The following is a 21,131-nucleotide window of genomic DNA, read 5'->3' on the forward strand; positions in this document are numbered from 1 at the left end:
AGCTCTTGAAATCCAAGGCACTATTGTCTCGATTTCATGCTCTGCTCTAGACAACAATTTTCTCAGATTATGCTTATTTGTCCTAAATTTAGAAGGTTACTTATAAAACCAGAATGTGATCTGTCCTTGCTGATAGATGCAGATCTCTTGACATATTTGGTATTTTTGAGGAAAACTTAGGCAGGAACACAGCAGAAATAGCAGTATGTAATATGATAGTGCCCTCCTTCATAGAAAAAGACAGTTGGTAGACCAGAATAATTGTTTTTACTGTGCTGTAATTTTGCCTTAATTCTCTTCTTTTAAGACTGATTTGCACTATTTCCATTTGAACACTTAGTTCTGTCCTTAGACTTTTGTAATTGATCACATGGAATTAGTTGATTCACCACTTATTTACTGTACACCATGGCTACTTAGCACACATTCACATCACTGGTCTCAGGGAGTCTAAAGATGAGACTGACTTTGTCCTAAACAGTTTTGTCAGCTACAGTTCTGACTGGGGAACAGTTTCTAGAATCTGTTTGGCCTTCCATGTTTCAGCTAGTCTACATGGCACCTCTTTGGCCTCCCTTCCTCTTCCGAAATCAATGTGTATATGGATGTCTGCTGGACATTGGGATAAGTATACCATAAAATGCTTTTGGGATGATTTTTATAAAATACTTTCTATTTTAAAGTAAGCTTAATAGCTCTAGGACCTCCCATGAAAATGTATCCAAGTATTACAATGTATGTTTGTAAATCACTTTTTCCAAATGTCCTTCCTGAAACATCTTTTTTGATCATACATTCTTTACTTCCTCTGCCCCAAAATTTTTCACGGACAGTAAGACAAAGGTCAGAAATGGTCCTGGTTTCCATCTTGTGGGGTTTTTTCTGTGGAAGTAGTCCCTTGGGTCAAAATCTAAAGTCAGAGTAAAGTTACACAAATGGAAAATAAATGATGTTTGTTCAGTGCAGCACGCTGTGCTGCTGGTATAAACATTTAGCAGACAGTTTGATTTGATAGCTTGTATTTCCACTTGACATTCAAGCTTGATTGGTTTGAGTGATCATTTGCTTGTCTGTGCTTCTAAAGATAACAGGTTCAGTGATGACCAGAAGCCTTCCTTGAGTACAACACGTAGCTTAAAGTGTGGAAGTTGCTACTCGAGGCACATGATGATACAGTGTAATATAAATCATTCTGTGTAGGTTGAGTCACCTCAGTACTTTCACACCTGGTTTTACCAACTGGTAGGATAAGATCAATGTAATTTCAGTCATTAATTTCATTTGTACCTTTTTAGTTATTCTGTGTGTGCCTGGGCAGGATGTAGGTGTTACAAAGCAGTTGTGTGATGTTACAATGAAAGACACTAATGATGGCTTTGTAGGAGCAATGCTGAAGATGCTATTCAGCTGTTTTCTTGCAAAAATAGTTTTAACATTATATTTTTAGTAAGTGGGAGTTTGAACATCACCACCTTCCTTATTTAAATCCTTTCTGACTAAGTTGGTTCTTTAAATACTTTTTAAAAGCTTTTAAAAAAGCAATGGAGTTCTCAAACTATTAGGTGAGAAGGGGAAGACAAATAAATGAAAGTACTGATATGAATGGGGAAAGCCCCTGTGCTGAGTCTCATGAGCGACTTGGCATTAAGGAATTTTGTTATTGCCCTGATGTTCAATGCAGAGTTGTTCTCACTGAAGGCTGCAGTTCAGCAGGGAATAATGAAGAGAGGTTTGAATTATTTTGGAGATGTTCAGTTAAGTTCTTAAATAGTAGCTCTGTGAGGGGCAGTAAAAACACATTAATAGGATTCTTGGCCTCCTTTTCTGACCTCTAGGATGAGACTGGAATGGAGGTAGCAAAATATCTGGGAAAGGTATTACAGAAAGGTTTTAGATTATAATTGTTATTTTCCACTGCTGCCCCACTGTTAACATCCTCAGAAAATTTACTGAACAATGATACCCTGTGTTGTGGGGAGATAGCTTGCCAGGCAGGAGAAGTGATTATTCTAAGGAAACAAGTGTTTTGTTCGTCAGTTTGTGGCAGAAACCAAAATGAAGAAGGAAGCATTGAAGTGCATAGTATTAAAGGGTTTAGTATTTGAAGTTAAACAGTGTCTTTTCTGAATAAAATAATATAAAAAGGAAATGTTTTTTTCTTGCCAGAATAATGTGGAAAGTATTTTCTTCTATTAATAGAAAGCTTTGAGCTAATGGAATACTTGTACAAGTTTAAAGAAAGCCATGGGACTGCATTGGAAGCTTAGGTTGTGTTGCCTTTTTTTAAATGTGTTGTGCTTAGAACTTCAGTGAGAAACCCAGTTACACATAGAAAGCTTGATATAATTTTGGTTATTGCAGACTGGAAGCTTGAAGAGTATATTATGAAAGGGTTATCTGCTGCTCTTCTAATCCCATAAGTAAACACGTCTGGATTGATTGTGGTAATTACTGAAATTGCTCAGTACTCTTAACTTCTTGGTGTTTGAATTAAATTTACCAGATTTTAGTTCTGAAAGTGTATACCAAAAGCTGGGGGCAGGGGGGGAAAAGTGGGAAGGAAGCATCTAGTGTATGAGCTGGATGTAGATTTGGATGTCCGAGCCTGTAAACAAATGGCTTGAATGAAGGGTCTGTGTATTCCCATGTCTATTTGACTGGTATCGCTGTGAGCCTAGCCAGAACGACACACTCGGAGCTGGAGTTTTGGGTATCTCAGAGCAGCAGGGCAGAAGATCCCGCCTTGTTTATTACTTCCTATTTTATACTTCTTGCAGGGTGACCATGGATTGGAGAGTGGGCATTCCCACCTCTTACCCACATTGGTCAAGGAGGCTGTCATTCAACCTCCCCTTCTTTTGGAGAAGGAATTCATAACAATGGCAATATTTACAAAACATGATCTTTTTACATTAACGAGCGTGAGAAGCTGCACACTTCTACTTTAGTATGAACGCTCAGCAAACTAGGAAGATCTCATGGTGACAGACTGGGGGTGCTGATTGTGATGCACAAGCCTTAGGCTATTGCTGCTTGGTGGTAGGTGTGGCAAGAAGGTAGAGGGGAAGACCAAAATAGGGACTAGATCATGGTTCTTGGTGAGTTTTAGTCACTCTGTTTACTGTGAGTGGTAGATGATGTATTATGTCAGCATCATCCTTCTTAACTAATATTCATAAAGCTTTCCTACATCAACACAGAGCTGAACAAACTGAAAATTGTTCTTAGGGAGAAGAGAGGAGAAATGAGTCATTGATTCTTTCCTGACCGGTTTTAACAGTGTGTAGTGTGCTAGACTTCTATTGTTGGCATAGAGGGTAAAACACTGGTCAGAATACCATCAGATAAGGGGGTATGTGGGTGTGTAGGTATTGACTGAAAGGAGATGTTTTCACTGTTTGAGCCTCTGAACACAGCAAGTGTTGCTGCTGTGTACCACAGTCACAATTTGTAATGTCACATGAACTGAGGGATATGTGAAACCAACTTTGTTGGGGGTTAGATTTGCTTTTTTTCACTTACAGAATTTTTTCCCATAAGTTGCTAGGAAACTTATCGACTGAATGCTTAACCAAAACAAAGTGGCCAAAGGAGATGGCAGCACAAGGCTACACCTATTGTTTTTGGGTGTCTGGGAGTTTCCCTCAGAGAGGGGAGTTAACACAAGTTTGGGGGGAAGTAAAAGGGGTTGGGGGCAGCTTCAGTCTCTCTTGCTCTCTGCATCGGGGAGGACGGTCAGGCACCTGTTTGCTGTGGGAAGAGTTCACGATCATCATTCCATCTCGTCCTGGGAAATCTACCATCATCTGCTCATGTACCTGGGAATCCTGAGGTCGCCTCCTGCCCTGCTGGGCCAGCCCTGCCCCACTGCTGCTGCTTCCTTGGCACTTTGAGGCTTTTCTGCTACTATGTAGCCCTGCACTGCCCTGCCTTGCCCTGCTGGGACAACCCTGCTGCTCAAGATACCACCAACAGAGCTTCTGATCTCATCCACCAGCCTGGGACTTTCTGCCCTTCCAGCTTGGTCTCTCGGAGTCCTGCAAAGACACCAAGATCAAATTGCCCCGGGCTTTTGTGAGAGAAAGCCCTCAAGGTTCCTGGTTCTGTTTATTATTAATGCTGTAGTTGTTGTTGTTTGTTTGTTTTGTCATATATACTAGTAAAGAACTGTTGTTCCTATCCCCATACCTCTGCCTGAAAGCCCCTTTAATTTTCTAAATTAGAATAATGTGTAGGGAGAAGATTTGAATTCTCCATCTCTAAGGAGGTCCTGCCCCTCCCTAGCAGACACCTGTCTTTCAGACCGAAACAAACTTATAGTATGACACTAATAAGTTTAAAATATGCCCTCTCCTAAGAACTCATGTGGGGTGAGAATTACAGTCCTATGCTTTGCAAGGACTATTGTCTGTTTCAGGCTTTTTAAAAACGTGAGTTATGAGGTAGCAGCCTCTGTGTACACCTCAGTGCTAAAACAGCTTTTCTCTGGATTGTGCAACTTTTATATGTATTACTGTTGATATTGTAAAATGCTCTGCAGATTTAAGCAATTACTGTCCTCTCACTTTAAACTTCTAGGGGGAAGGATCTTGTTGCTGCAGAAAATACACTAGAATGTTTTCTTAAATGTGACCTCTTATTTGGATGCAGGAAAGGCTGTGGATGTTGTCTGTTTGGACTTCAGCAAGGCCTTTGACACTGTCTCCCACAGCACACTCCTGGAAAGCTGGAAGCCCACGGCTTGGACAGGAGCAGTCTTTGCTGGGTTAGGAACTGGCTGGATGGCTGAGCCCAGAGTATGGTGGTGAGCAGTGCTGCATCCAGCTGGTGGCCAGGCACCAGTATTGTTCCTCAGGGGTCTGTGCTGGGGCCATGTCTGTTCGATATTTTTATTGATGACATGGATGATGGTATTGAGTCTTTCATTAGCAAATTTGCAGAGGACACTAAGCTGGGAGCATGTGTCAATCTGCTGGAAGGTAGAAGGGCTCTGCAGAGAGACCTGGAATGGTTGGATGGATGGGCAGAGTCCAATAAGATGAAATTTAATAAGTCCAAGTGCCAAGTCCTGCATTTTGGCCACAATAACCCCCTGCAGTGTTACAGGCTGGGGATGGTGTGGCTGGACAGTGCCCAGGCAGAAAAGGACCTGGGGGTACTGGTGACAGCAGCTGAATATGACCCAGCAGTGTGCCCTGGTGGCCAAGAAGGCCAATGGCATCCTGGCCTGTATCAGGAATAGTGTGTCCAGCAGGAGCAGGGAGGTCATTCTTCCCCTGTACTCAGCACTGGTGAGGCCCCACCTTGAGTGCTGTGTCCAGTTCTGGGCCCCTCAGTTGAGGAAGGACATTGAGATGCTTGAGTGCATCCAGAGGAGTGTCACCATGAGATTTTCCTAGTTTGCTGAGAGTTCATATTAAAGTAGAAGTGTGCACCTTCTCATGCTCGTTTCATGTAAACAAGGAGATGGTATTTGTCAATATTATCATTGTTTCACATTCTTATCCTTGGAGAGGAATGACTGTGTGACAGTCCCTTTGACCAATGTGGTTGAGTGGTGGGAATACCACTCTCCAATGCATGGTCACCTTGCTAAAAGTATATAATAGGAAGTAATAAACAAAGCAGGGATTCTCCTCTGCTGCTTTCTGCTCTCCGCAAAATTCCTGACTCTGCGTGTTACTTGAGTGAGGCTAACAGCGACAGAGGAGGGCAACGAGGCTGGTGAGGGGCTTGGAACACAAACCCTGTGAGGAATGACTGAGGGAGCTGGGGTTGTTTAGCCTGGAGAAAAGGAAACTCAGAGGTGACCTTATCATTCTCTACAACTTCCTGAAAGGTGGCTGTGGTCAGGTGGGAATTGGTCTCTTTCTCCAGGCAGCAACTGACAGAAGGAGAGGACAGTCTCAAGCTGCGCCAAGGGAAATACAGGTTGGATATTAGGAAAAAAGTTTTTTACAGGAGATGATCTGCCTGGGGAGGTAGTGGAGTCATGATCCTTGGCTGTGTTTAAAAGAATATTGCATGTGGCACTCAGTGCCATGGTTTAGTTGAGGTGTTAGGGCATGGGGTTGGGCTCAGTGATTTTGAAGTTCTCTTCCGACCTAGTGATTCTGTGGGATTTTGTGATTTTGGAGTTGACACGGCTGCTTTTTGGAAGTAATATAGGGGGAAAATTTGACAGGCATTATCTTCTTAATAACTACTCAAATATTTTTAGGGTATATCACTGATAAATTTATTATGTAACTTCCTCTTCTAGCTGCCTGATGGCTGATAAACTGTAGCACAGTCACTTTAAAGCACACATTAGTCACTGTGACTCCTCACCACCCTGTACTGAAAGTGGTGACTAAACTCTGGGTCTAACTTTGCATTATCAAGTGCAACCTTTACCCTCAGTAACTAAGTGGAAAATTTCACAAAATAGTCTAAAACATTCCTGCCTCCTGGGCTGGGTCCTCCTTACCTCACAGCCAGTGTCTGCAACTTCTGTGTCCGCTAGGAAAGATTTGAGGCATCAAATGTGCTGCTAGGCTCTTGAAAAATCTTTAGACCTTGCTGTCTCTTTGAAAAGAACCTTGCTTTGGATAGTGGCTCTTCAGCAGTGTCTGTGAAGCTCTAGCAGAATGAAAGGAGTTAGCAATGAGAAGTCAGCTTGCACATAAAAGCCTGATCCAGAGGCTTATTTTGGCACTTGTTTTTGGCATTATTTTGTCTGATGAGACTGAGGTAGTACAGTGACTTCCACACTTTGTACAGTGTTTATAACAGACTTTTCTAATGAATAGAAGGTTATGAGCCAAACATTTTTTGCAATGCTACAAAATATGCACTGATAGAGAACTTCTTTTTCCTTTATTCAAAAGCAGCTGATTCAGAGTTTAAATATCACTTCAGGTTAGCAGACCTTTCTGTGCAAATCTGAAATACTGAAACCATCCCATTTTGGAGAGTATAGGTTAAGCAGGAAGAAGACCTAATCTTTCTGGTATAAAGAAGTTGTGAGGGAGTCTTTAAGCTTTAGACTTTAACGTTGAAATGTTAATACTTGTTTTGCCTGTGTTGAAAAGGGATTTAGCAGTGTGCATTGACAGTGAAGGCAGCCAACACTATCCTGAGCTGTATTTAATGAATAGGAGCATAGTCATTATTTGTAGGGAAGTGATTATTCCTCTCTGCTCAGTATTACTTAGCTGTGTCTAGAATACTCTATCTAGTTTTTGGTCCTTGATCCAGGCAAAACACGAACTGGCAGCAAGCCCAGCAGAGGAACCATCAGGGTGGTCAGAAGGCCTGGGAAGGGAGGCTGGGGGAGCCTGGGTTGCTTCAGCCTGAAGAAGAGTGGTCTCAGAGGTACCTGACTGCAACCCCTTCATACCTGCAAGGGTGCCATCAGGAACATCAGGGCCAGACTCTTCACAGCAGTGGGAAGATGAGATACAAAGGCTGTGACTTCCAATAAGAAGTAGATACAAAACCAGTAGATGTAACAATTAAACAAACAAAACACCAAATCAACAAAAATAAGTCCAACTTTCTCTGTAAGAACAACCATGCAGTGAAAGAGGCTTCTTGGCGAGGTTGTGGATCTTTGTAGGCTATAAAAGTGCAGCTGGATTGAAACCCTGAGTCATTGCTGATCCTGGCCAGAGGCCCAGAGACCTCCTGAGGTTTCTTCTAACCTGAATTATTCTGTTCATTTGGCTGGTTCTACAGATATGTGACTGACCATTCTCAAAACACTTGTTATAGGAAAGACTGTTATCCTGCAAATAAAACCAACTTTGTCATATAGGTATGGATTATTTCTGGACTGAGTTACAGTAGAACTAAAAGATAACAAATATTTGACAACTATTGTGATCTTGTTTGTTTCTTGAAAGATAAGGGTAATAATAATCACAAGGAAAATTTAGCCATGTCATGGTGTCACCTTTAAAGGACATCAGACTCTTAGTTACCAAATACAGTCCTTTGGAGTCTGGGAACCAAACAGTTCAAGAGTTTGAAGATGCCTTCATGCAGTTAAGGCAAACCTACTCAGCAGTGTTCAAAATGATAAAGGAGCTTAAAGATAGTTCTTTTCCTTGCTTGCTTAGTTACTGGGGCCAGGTTGGATGGGACTTTGAGGACATGGTCTAGTGGAGGGCGTCCCTGCTTATGGCAAGTGGGTTGGAACTAGATGATATTTAAGGTTGTTTTCAACCCAAACCATTCTGTGGTGCTACGAATGGGGTTTTTTTGTGCTTTTTGGGACATAATGTTTCAGAAACCTGGCACTGCTGTAGAACACACTGGATAATGAATTACTAGGAAAATGGAACCTAACATACTTTTTACTATTAAGAGGTAGAAGAAACAGAATTCCACGGGATTGGTAAAACTTGGTTTGTACAAATGGATAATGTGTAACTTTGAAGCTTTTCTCCTCTATTTAGGCAAGTGTAGGGATGTAGTCCTTAAAGATGTCTTCTCTTGGTACATAAATAATCCTAAATGAGGGACTTGCAGAATCCCTCTCTCAAGGTAGAGGGAGTAACTGCTCTATTTCTACTGCTGAAAAGGATTTTATATGATGTAAGTAGTTAATACTTTTTTATAAAAAAGTTAACATTTATTCTATGTGGTAATGTGATGATAATGAACGATACTTCTGTAATCCAGCTTTGTTTTACTTGCAGTTCTTTAGCATCACAGCAGTTGTCTTTTGGAGGTTTTGGGTGGTGATGGGTTTCTTTTTTCTCCCTTTCAGCAGTCTGCTTGCTGTGAGATGTACATATAGCCTGGAAGAAGGGATACTATAAAAATTAACTGAAACCCGGAATGCTTTCAAAAATAAAAATTAAGGAGAAATCACTAAAAGCAAGTTTTTATTCATTGCTGTCTAGATAACAGCAGTAACCTGGCTTCTTTTTTAGTTCTAGTTCCATAGGTAGTCCTAAAAATTTAACTGACCAACCAAAATACAAGCTAGCTAGCAGTTGTTTCCCAGTAACTGTGATATAGATAAATATAATAAAATGTTCTCTCATGTTACTTCAAACTGTACTTTTACAGGCCATTTTTTCTGCAGCTACTAAATACAAGAATACAGCTGTATCAAATATTTGAGCCAGCCCTAACAAAAGTGAATGATGCTTCAATAGTGCTGTCAGAAATCTTTTTCATTTTATATATGAAAGTATAGCTTCTCCTAATGTCAGAATAGGTAAGTTTCACTCTTCTGGATACTCTTGTTCAAATAGTATTGAAACAGCACATTAAGAACTGCTTACTTGAAAACCCTGTGCAAATTGTGACTATTCAGTCCTTCAAAAATTATAGAAATTAAAATATTTTGAGAAATGTTGGAATTCCAATACTGGATGAGAAATACCAGTTGGGAGCTAACTTTATGTGAAAATGATCTTTAGATGAAAATCGGATGACTAACAAGCTAAATAAAACTCCATGTTATTCTTAAGTTCTAGCATAAAAAGCCAAATGCAGACATGCTTTATGATGCTTGTCTCAAAGCTGTGCCTCCCATCAACTGTTTTCTTTCAAATGACAGTCAAATGGATATGCAGAAAACTAAGGGAGATATTTGCATGAGAACAGGTAGGAGCTCAGGATATAATATTAGGGCTCTTCCTCTTTTAGCATCTTTTTAATTCTTAAGATTTTCTTTGAAATATGTTGTTCCCTGAGTCAATCATGATTTCTGCTGTAAAGCTGCTGATTAAGAAGCTCTGCTTCTTGATGAGGTAACATTTATTTTTAGAAGGTATGGAAGTTGTTCCAAAAAGAAAACTTGTTGCTAAAACTTGGAGGTATCCCTGATAGGAATTTTATTTATCCTTTTGGGTTACTTGGCCAGTTTTTTGTGAGTTTGAGACTGCCCCAGTAGTTGCTCCCTGTTTTGGAGCAGTTTAGTGTGCTTTTCAGACCTAGGTGTTGGCAAGATGGCCAGATTTAAGCATTGCTGCCTGGTTGCTGAAGAATTTTAAGGCCTTCTACTAGGCAGTTTGTGGGCATCTTCTAGTTTTGATATGGGGATGGTTTGGATTTGACAAAAAAATCAAATGGATATTTTATTTAAAGGATCATAAGGACAATATGAAGCTAAAAGGAACCACACACTTTATGGGTATGCGAATGGATATTTGAACTGGGGACAGGAACTTGGCAGAAGAACCTGTGTACTTCTGGGGAGTTCCTTTTACAGGCAGTAGCTGAGGATGATTAGGCTGTTGGTGCTCTGTATCTGTCACTTTGCTGGCCAGTCAAGAGGGACTTTTGTCTTTTTCATCAATTGTTGCCGTGCATTCGGGGGTCCTCGGGGGCCCCCTAAGCTCTATGTTCATTGGTAGCAGCAGGCAGGCAAGGAGACTCCACATGGCTTCTGAGGATGCTAGTTAAATGAGAATTTATTGGGGGTCCCACTCTGGGGAGCAGCATGGTTTCTGGGGGAGGGGGAGAGAGGAACAGCCTAGGGAGCAAGGGACTGAGAGCAAGCTTCTGGTCTCCCCCGCATGGCTTAACAGAGGGATTCAAAATGGGCACGGAATAAGACTTGGGCCAATGAGATTACAGATACATGATACTTCAGGGGAGGGTTACAGACTTGGCATAAACCATACATTTTTGAGGGGTGAGATAGAGCATACCATTTAACAAAAATGCAACACCTCACCCTTTTTTTGTTAGAAAGAAAAGATGAAGAGAAATATGACAATTAATAATTTAAAAATGAGGCAGTAATTACACAGTTTTGCAGCACAAAAATAAATACAATTGCAGTGAGGATTATGTTTTAAATTGAATACACTGTGAACAGTCTTTTTGACTTTTGACTATAAAAAGAGCATTTAACTGTAATAAACAGGTTATGTGGGTTCATATTGCAGATTTTAGATGAATTTAAAGCATGGGCGAGTGCTTAAAGGGCTTCAGCCTTTGGCACTAAGCTCATATGAGAGTTTTGGGATTGGCCTTTTCAGCGTGACTGGCCTAATGGTGTCTAACTTTTTCCAACTGGCTTCTCAGACCACCACAGGCCCCAGTTCTAGGCTAAGGCGCCAACTTCTGCTCCCCCTATCAGGGACAGGGAATCACCTGGTGGCCCCTGGACTCCAGGCAGGTTTGCAGCCTCAGATTCTTACCCTTGGATCTGAGCTTTATTGCTGCTTTCACCTTCCAACCAGTTTAACCCAGAAGACCCCTGGTTTTAGGTCATTAAAAGAAAAACAAGAAGAAAAAAGAAGTTTGGCTTCAGCTACTACCTATACTCAGGGAGCATTCACCACAAAAACCATTAAAATACTTTCCCAGACACCATTTTAGGTTATCAGTCACCCTCAGAACCTACTGAGGACAGCATAAACCCAACAGTGATTTTGATTCAGCAGTCTAATACTATCCAAACACTCGCTATTAAAGAAACAATTGAAAACTGCTTCTCGTTGGATCTACCCTTGTGACCTGACAGGCCCCTGCTTTCTAAAACTGAAAGCAGGACAATCTGCGATATGAATACACACTTAAACTAGAAAAGCATAATTGTAAAACCTACTCCATGGGGGCGGGAGGGAAATGGAAAGAAGAGAGTATTGGATAAAAATAACAAAAAGGTTAGAGAGTTTTAGGATAAAAGTTCTAGCTGACGAGCTCTTTTCAGCTAGAACAAGTGGATAAGGATTGGGAACTGGGGAGGTTATGGGGAGCCAGGGACTCTGTGAAAGAAAAACCTTTTTGGGGGACCCTGCACCCTTGGGCGGTTTGCTCCCAGTGAACTACCCAACATAAGGAAAAACGGGGTATGGATTGCAGAGAAGGATATTATCCTGCTCTTGGAATAACAGGGGAAGGAGATCACAAAGTAGAATTCACAATTCCATGAAATACACAAGGCTGTTAAAACTGGTATTACAAAATTACGTTAGCTTTGGGTTTTGGTTTCTTAGCTTCTTCCCTAATTCTAGCTCTTACCCTGTGGGACTTGGAAGGCAGAAAGTGGGAACTAGGAGCTGGAGGGTCATGTTGCATCTTCAGGCCCTGCGGCCACAGAGCACATGGTGGCAGCTGTGCTGAGGCTTAGCCATGTGGCTGCTGTGCTGGGCTTAGCAGGACCGAGTGGACTCCCAGGGGTTTGTTTAGGGGAAGGTGGATTAGGGATGGAGTTAGGGAGAAGGAGCAGCGAGGTGGGGGAGAGAGTAAGACTGAGGAAGGATGTGGTGGTGTGGAATTAAGTTCATAATAAGTTTATTAGGTTTGTGCAGGTTGATTGTACAATGGTATGTTCCTTGTACCCCATTTTCCCTTGTTGGTATTATCCTGGCATTCCCTAAGTCATATAACTCTTCAGTTATTTGTCAATCTTTTATCATGGTCTGTGTAAACCCCTCCCTGTTGTCCCTGATTGGTTTCTGTAATGTCACCCCATGTTCATACCACCTCTTTGGTTGAAGCCCATGGTTGTAACCTCCTTACCACACCCCATTTCACTGCTGTATAAAACATCATGTCTCAAGAGCCTAGGGGGCGGAGTCTGAGGATCTGGCAGGTGGTAAGGAGGTCCCGTGGGACCCCCAAATAAATCTGTCATTTTACTGGACTGGCTCCTCCCTTCTTCTTCTCCGTCGTTGTCAGCATTCTCCACCGCCTCACACAACCTCTCGGGAGACAAGAACTGACAGGGATCAGCTGGCTTGCGTGACTCACCTGGCTGTACCCTTTAGCTTGCTGCGGTGCCTGAGCTAGCCTGGGCAGGCAGAGAGACTGAGTTCTCTAAAGGCACCGCGACAGCGCTGGCGCCCAATGTGGGGGCCTGAGAAGCTTGACGGACCCTGCGGTGAGGACTGGCAAGCTGCAGCTTGAAGCTCTGGGCTTGCGAAGATTGTCCTTGGACGTCACGCTACCACCAGTCGCAGCAGCTCCAATAATCGGGGTGCGCTCCTGGTGGACGAGGAAGGTAGCCTCTCCAATCACTCGGGGGAGGTCTTTCTCAGATGGAGAATTCCAGGATCAAGCATTGCACCCAAGCCGGAGAGTGGTGAGTACCCTCCGTTTCCTCTCTGAGGATGGAGAGGTGTGTGTGTGTGTGTGTGTGATTGAGTTTCTCTCCCTCCGTGGGCGACCTGCGAGGTGTGTCACCCGGGTCGTCAGGCTGCACAGCCCCAGGGGTGTGGGTGTTGGCCCCTCTCCCTGGTTTTGACTCTCCAGCAGCTTTAGTTCTTTTAGTGAGTTTTCAATAGATTTAATTTGCACATGTGCATGGCTGTCAGCCCCAACAGGACTTAGAACGGCTTGCTGTCAGCCAGCTTGAGTTATTCGCAGCGCCCCAGCTGGATTTTATATGGTTGTTGAGAGTACATGGGTTTTGAGTGCTGGTTTTTGAAGCACGCTGTGGTGTCTGATTTCAGTTGCTACCTTTGTTAAATCTTGGTCCTGTGAGTGAGCTGTAAATATAACATCGAGAGCAGAATGGGTGCGGGTCTCTACACAGCTCAGAAGGGGGTGTTTTATGTTTTAGTTGAAGTTTTAAACTTAGATAAAGTTAAATTCTCTAAGAGTTGTTTGAAGAGGTTGGTCCGATGGATTTTCCTACATTTCCCTCAAGTATCCCCAGCACAAGTCCACAGTGCCCTGTTTTGGTGCACTGTGGAGAAGAAAAGTTTAGAATTGGCTAATGCAGGGGACAAAACAGTTCAAAATTACTCATTCCTGGTCCTGCAGCTTAAGGCTGCCACACTAAAAAACAGGAAAATGGAGGAAAAGCCAGGTTTGGGAAAAACTTCCCCAGTTTCTCCTCGTCCCAGTCCCAACCCCTCTTTCCCGAGAAAAGGGATTCTAAAGGGAGTGACAGCCCAGAGGCCTGTCAGCTCAGGCTCCCCACAGGTCCCTTGATCCCCCCGCCTGAGCAGTCGAGGCCAAACTGCCTGGGATTCCTCGGAAAGCCCTGGCCAGGCAGTCCAAGGATCATGCCCTCCCCAGAGTTGAAAAACCTGAAGTTTGTTTTAATTTTGCTGTGCCACAGTCATCTCAAAATGGCAGCGACTGCGTGGCACAGTCGTCGTCTCTAAATGGCGGCAACCACATGGCGCAGCCGTCGTCTCTAAATCGCGGTGACCACATGGCACGATCGTCGTCCTCTTTGTCCCTTTCTTCTTCCCACAATCCCTTCCGTCCCTCCAACCCCTTCCGGTCCCCAACTCCTCCCACTTCCCCAAAGATCTCACCCACCCACCCTACAGAAGGAGGTCACAGAATTTACGAAAACAGTTTTGGGGGGTGCGGGGCTTGGGCAAAGCTGAAGACTGCTTTTTTGCTTGTCTGGTGGCTCTCCCGCGGAAACAGGCGGGCTTTGGTTCCTTCTTTCGCTGCTGCTATGGTCCAGGGCATTGGCTGCTCGGGCTCGGTGGTCCGCACGGTCTCCTTGTTTTGCAGGGCCACCCCCTGCCGCTCCCGGGCAGGTGGCCACGGGCGGCAGGCTGGGTGCACTCCGCGTGGCCTCTCTGAGTGCTGGGGCGTGAGCATGCAGCAGCAGGGCCAGGGCGGGCCGAGGGCCCGCCAGGCCAGGGCCGTGCTGGCTGGCAGTGGTGGGAGGGTGGCGTGGTGTCTCGCGGGGCCTCTGCGCCATGGTGGTGGGGCTGCCTGGGGCTGCGGCTGTGGCCTGGCACAGCTGCCCCGTGGTGCCGGAGACGGTGCTGAAGCAGTGTTCTGCGGGGTTCTGTGCTGTGACGGCGGGGCGGTGATGGTCCATTTTCAGCTCAGGGTTGTTGGTGCTCAAGCCCCACGTTGAGAGCGCCAGTTGTTGCTGTGGTGTTTGGGGGTCCCCGGGGGCCCCCTAAGCTGTATGTTTGTTGGTAGCAGCAGGCAGGCAAGGAGACTCCACATGGATTCTGAGGATGCTAGTTAGATGAGGATTTATTGGGGGTCCCACTCTGGGGAGCAGCATGATTTCTGGGGGAAAGGAGGGGGGGAAGGGGGAGGGAGGGGGAGAGAGGGACAGCCTTGGGAGCAAGGGACTGAGAGAGAGAGTGAGCTTCTGGTATCCCCCTCACAGCTTAACAGGGGGATTCAAAATGGGCGTGGAATAAGACTTGGGCCAATGGGATTTCAGATACATGATACTTCAGGGGAGGGTTACAGACTTGGCATAAACCATAGATTTTTGAGGGGTGAGATAGAGCATACCATTTAACAAAAATGCAACAATCAATAGAATTGAGAATTTAAGAATATGGGAGAAAGAGATTGAAAAGGTACTATAAAGGGAAGCACCTTCTTACAGATTACTCATCAGATGATATGTAGCACCTTTAATTATCAACGTAATCAAACTTTTGGCCACAGTATGCACTCTGCTTGAAATAATCTTGATGTGCCATCAGAAGTGGTAGATCAATATGCCTTACAATCCATTTAAAAGTACCAGGAAGGAACACAACTTTCTCTTGCAAGCTGTAGCTATAATTGTTTTGCTTAATAAGTTAATATGAGTCCATGAGCAGCACTCTTCTTTTTAGGTTCTTAGCTTATTGTTCATCTGTACTTCAGATACTCTTTGATCTTGAAGGCTTACTTGGATGTCATTAAACATCTGAAAGTAACATCTTTCACTTATGTCACTAGGCATACTACTTTAGGTATTTGTGGGGAAGAGAAGGAAATAACTAAGGTAGTTTTCTCTCAGTAAATGCATAATTCTAATAATGTTTCAACTGCGCATGATGTAAAATCTACCAAGTTTTGCTGATTGCTGCCTCAGTGACTGCTATATGTAACATAATGGTGAGAAGTGGGGTCTTGACTGAGTAGATGAGTGTTAGATACATGCATTCCAAAACATAAGCAATTAGGTTCAGATTTTTTTCTGTACTGTCTCTAAAGTGTTCTGTCATATGCTTAACTTAGTAGACAGAAGGAATAGAAGAGTGTGTGTTAAGAAAAAGACTTGTGAAAGCTAAAATATTATTCTGGTATAGTTTTGAGTAAGGCTGTTGCTTCTGTAGATGCCCTAAAAGGGTATTTTTAGTTGTAGGAAGCATCAGAGAAATTGTTACCTGGCTGATGGGTTAATCATGCCCTTTTCTTAGAGATGCGGGGATCACAATATGATTGGTAAGAGGGAGAAAAAGTATCAAAAATCATCACTTGTTTTCTTGGGTGTTTATTGTTTGTGTGTATTGTGTGTGGATAGTTATCATACACTTGCTAATCAGGAATTTAGAGAAGGTCAACCAATGCCAATGGATTTCAGAAACACTGCTGGGGGATAAATTTCAAAATTCTTCTTGGGCTATTTCAGTATTATTTGTATGAATCTCGTATTGGGGATCTGAACTTCTACCTCCTCTCTTTTTCAGTGGTTGGAGCAGCATCCAGGAAATCAGTGAGATTTATGTGCTGACCATGTTAAGTGTCTTTTCTGTTTGGGTGAGATGAGGCTGGAGGGACCAAAACACAATCATTTGACTTTCCAGGTTCTTTTTTGTTTAGATTGTCCTCTAAGCAGATTGCATGTTCTTAAGCCAAGTCCTGTGGTGTATGGTTAGGGAGACTGGCAGCTCTAGCTGCTATCCCAGCAACTTAATTGTATGCAAAACATGGCAAACTGGCAGCCTGTGTTGCCGTGCAGAGACCTGAGGGGGTAGCGGTGATGAGCTTCTCTTGCAGGAACCATTAAAATAAGAGAGAATCACAATTTACTGGTAGATGGGGAGCAATTTGTACATGATAATACTGTTTTTGCCATAGGAGCTGAACAGAATAATAAAAATAGGTACATTATAGCTATGGTAAGTGGTTTCACAGAACTTTAAAGATGGGGAAATGGCCTTTTTTTTTTTACTAGAGAAATGTCTGTTTGCTGGAGATGGACTTCATTCTTTTTTCCTTGTAGAAAATCTTGTTATAAGACATACCCACTTAGCTGGGTTTTTTTTAGCTTACAAAACCTTTATGAATTAGGAAATGCAGCCTGAAATAAATCCTGAGTAATAATGACTCTTTCTATTTGTTCCTGTTTAAAAACCATCTAAATAGATTTTTTTTTTAAGTAGCTAAAGGACAAATGCAGGTTCATTTGTCATCTGTTCTGTGTATGGTATACCATAACTAAGAATTGAATCCAGGGGTATATTTCTCAGTTATCTGAAATTTCAGACATTTAGTGGATATTACGGTGGCTATATAAACGCATTTTTGACTTGATGGAATACTCATTTAGATCAAATGAAATTTAATGGAGCTATCTATTGAGTAGATTTTCTAGATGAATCTAAATTAATTTATGCCCTACAAAATTGAATTCTCTAGTGCCCTTCTGTTTTTTGTCCTGTCACCTGAACTGACAAGATTTGTCTGATCTGTATGGACAACCCATATTAATATCTGCAGCAACCCTATGGTCAAAACCAGGATATTTTGCATGGAATATCTTTAAGCAGTAAAATTCAATGTTACTGCAAATATGGATTAGCCTTAATTCTGATAACTGATAAAGCAAGTGATCATTGAAGTCTGTGAATCTTGTCCTTTAAAAAAACCCGAGCCGAAGTTGGTACTAGTTCTTAAACTGATATGAGATTTGTCAAGTAGGATTTGGCTTGAATTATTTCACAGTAATTTGCCTTTTGACTGTATTTGTAAGTAGACTTGGATGGAATTCAAATATTTAAAAATGCCTATTCTGAGAATATTTTGTTCACTGTCACATCACTTGTTATGAAGGTCCTCAATATCTGTTTTGGGGTCTTTTTGCAGATGATTCAGCTGTAGAAAAAAGATTTGTCTTCAGAAATTCCTTTGAAAGCACAATGGATGCATTTTAGAGTTCTACAGAAGTCATCTAAGAACAAGAACATTGGACTTTGAGGAATAACAGAGAGCTCAGAAATTGGTCACTAATAAAGCCTCTTTGGCCATACAGCTTGGAAATTAATACCATTGAGACAGCAAAGCTTGAGGAGCATATGGAGGGTCAGCCAAATGAGACTTCTAATGGCTACTCACGACCTACTCTCTCAGTCAGTGAAGAGAACAAAAATGGCACTAGCAAACCAAAGGGCTTGTCAAATGGCTTGCGAAAAACAGCAAAGAAGTATCCCGATTATATCCAGATTGCTATGCCTGCTGAATCTAGGAACATATTTCCTTTGGAATGGTGGAAAACAGGCATTGCCTTTGTCTATGCTCTCTTCAACTTGATTTTAACAACTGTCATGATCACTGTGGTCCATGAGAGAGTACCTCCAAAGGAGCTAAGCCCTCCCTTGCCTGACAAATTTTTTGATTACATTGATCGTGTGGAATGGGCTTTTTCTGTATCAGAAATAAATGGGATGATACTACTTGGATTATGGATATTCCAGTGGTTGTTTCTTAGATACAAGTAAGTTAGCAATATATATTTTTTATTCTCTGCTGTATGTTTATATTGCTCATTTTGGGTAGAAGAAATTGTACAGTAAAATCCCTGACAATATTGTAGATTAGGGCTGGCAGGAAAATAACAAAGGGATGGCTTGTTTACAAAATGTTCTAGTGTCCATGCCAGATATGGAAATACATGTTTTCTGATTATTGAATAATGGCTTTGAATTCTGAATTTCGGACACCTGTATTGTACTAGTCAAATTTATTTTGAGATTGGGCATTTCAAAGTGTGTTTACTGACCTGGGGATGTTTAAACTGAGGAAATCATGATGATGTAAGAAAATCTCATCGAAATTTGAGGGAGAACCCACTGTCCTCTCCAGCTAAATAGAAGTTTTCTCCTGTGTCTTCGTTTGCCTAAACTATATCTAAGTCAAGAATGTGGTTATAGTATGAGACTAAAAAGAAAAGGTCACTGACTTGAGGAAAACTGCCTGACCGCACCTGTAAGTTCGACTGAGGCCATGTTAAATTGGTGGGAGCTTCACACTATAAGGAGCTAACAAGACTAAAAGCTGAAGAGAGATATTTTAATATTTGATTCAGAGAAGTGTATGGTGAAGAGCTGATGTGGAGCTGCGCTTTCATTCTAAGGATTTAGCTATCTAATGAAGCTGGAGCTCTGTAACTGTTGAATATCCTGCATGTAAACTTTGCACTCAATCTGTTTCCCCCTTTCCTTACTTTCAGATCAATAGTGGGACGCAGGTTCTTTTTTATAATAGGAACTTTGTATCTGTACCGCTGTATTACCATGTATGTTACCACCTTACCTGTGCCTGGAATGCATTTTCAGTGTGCGCCAAAGGTAAGAGTCTTTGCCTCTTGCTTCTTGCCTTAGTCTTTGCATCAGTCCTGATGGCTCCTTAGAACAAATAGTAGATAATGTTTCAGGTATTACTAAATAACACAAATTACTTTCAGCTGATGTCTTCAGAAACATAGGTAGTGATAAACCAAAACTTGTGTGGTAACAGAGACTCAAGTTGTTGATGCAGTTGGGTGCTCCTTTTCAGAACATCTTAGGTTGAAATCATGCTTCTACTAAATCAAATCAACTTGCTTCTGAGGCTCACGCTAATCACTTCTAATACTGTAGCAATATTTTTTCTTATATGGTAGGATACCCAAGGTCAGTACTGTAATTCATGGGCTGATATGCAAGCTTGTGTTGCTGTATCCCTTTAAAAACCCACACTGTTATGTGCTTTGCCTAGTTTGTCACACTATTTGGTCAAGAGCTATTGCAATACTCGTAGCCAACTGCCTATCTCTACTTCCAGCCTGAAAAATGTATTGAAATGTGACTTAAACTCAGCTGCGTAAATGAACTGATACATATAGAAACATGAATGTGGTAATAATTTTACAACAATATTTGAAAAACTTAAGGACACTGGAATTAAGTTGTGACATAAAAGAGTTGTTACTCCCACTTTAGGTTACTAATAAAAAGTTGCAGACTTAAAATTTCTTGGAACAAATTCTATTGTGTTGGCTGTACTGAAAAACAAGTATTACCAGTTTAGTGGGGGGATAAATTTGTCACCTCTTGGATAACATTTCCAGTCTTGAGTTACAGCATCATGGCTGTTGTCTTCTACATTGAGACAATGTGAGGCTATAGTGGATGAATTACTTTTCTTATGAATCCATGTCTATTTGAAAATGCTTTATTTAACTTCCACTATTGTACAGATTTAATGATTTTGTTCTAATAGCTTGGGGAATGACTATGTAGTGGACTGTGTATTGAGGAGTGAGAAGAGGTAATCAAAGGAAAATGCAAATGTCTCTGCTGAAAGTGCATTTTGCTAGCATTAAACCAGTATGAATTACTTGAACTCTGGAAAAACATTTGATGATAATTCTTCTGGATTTCTTTTGTCATATGAGAATATTTTTCTGATTATGGAAAACACAGTTATCCATTTTTCTTGGGTTTTTTTTCTAGAGTTAATTTAAAACAGCTAGATAAAACTGTCTAGTATCTATGAGAAATCAAAAGCTGGTCCTAATACATGCTTTAAAAATGTACATCCTCCAAATATGTTTTAAGTCCTGACTGAGTTTGTAACTAAATCTAAAATGAAGCAAGTTAGAGGTTTTTACTCAGTAAAAACACTGGTCAGCTCTGAACAGAGTAAAAGAATTGGTATGCAAGATTGTACCAGTTTTTAATGGGTTTTATTCATTCTGTCAACTGCTTTTGTGAGAGACCTGACCTTATAAATTTTTAATGTTTACCTTTTCAGTATATTCTGCATCTCATTCTCATACAACACATATTTTAAAATAGCCTGGGAAAGCAAAGACAGAATGCTAATGTTACCAAACTGATCTTTATCACCTGTCAACTTCAAAATGCATGCTTATTTGTTTAAGAGTATGTGAAAGAAACCCAAAGAAAATGAAAATAATTTGTCTATTTATCCCTGTCTCCCTGACTCTACATGTGTTTGGGCAAGAGGTTTGAGTCACTAAAGGTGTATCTTAAAATTTATTTTATACTTTTCTGGTGTTCTAGTTGAACGGAGACTCTCAGGCAAAGGTTCAGAGAATCCTGCGACTGATTTCTGGTGGTGGTCTATCCATAACTGGATCACACATCCTGTGTGGAGACTTCCTGTTTAGTGGACACACTGTAGTATTAACGCTGGTCTATTTGTTCATCAAAGAGTGTAAGTGATTGTATTCTGATACACTT

The 21,131-nt window shown here is 41.8% G+C and overlaps 1 protein-coding gene across 2 annotated transcripts in view; it reads left to right on the plus strand.

Moving 5' to 3' along the window:
• The window catches only part of LOC134565170 (phosphatidylcholine:ceramide cholinephosphotransferase 2-like), a 54,300-nt gene that overhangs the window by 11,723 nt on the left and 21,446 nt on the right, over positions 1–21,131 (plus strand). For both annotated transcript variants that reach the window (XM_063424629.1, XM_063424628.1), the window contains exons 2-4: positions 17,752–18,379; positions 19,115–19,232; positions 20,952–21,105. In XM_063424629.1, coding sequence (XP_063280699.1) covers positions 17,961–18,379; positions 19,115–19,232; positions 20,952–21,105 — 691 coding nt within the window. In that variant the 5' untranslated portion in view covers positions 17,752–17,960. The remainder of the gene's footprint in view (positions 1–17,751; positions 18,380–19,114; positions 19,233–20,951; positions 21,106–21,131) is intronic.

Source organism: Prinia subflava, assembly GCF_021018805.1.
Source record: "Prinia subflava isolate CZ2003 ecotype Zambia chromosome W unlocalized genomic scaffold, Cam_Psub_1.2 scaffold_37_NEW, whole genome shotgun sequence".
In the NCBI taxonomy this organism is placed as follows: Eukaryota; Metazoa; Chordata; class Aves; order Passeriformes; family Cisticolidae; genus Prinia; species Prinia subflava.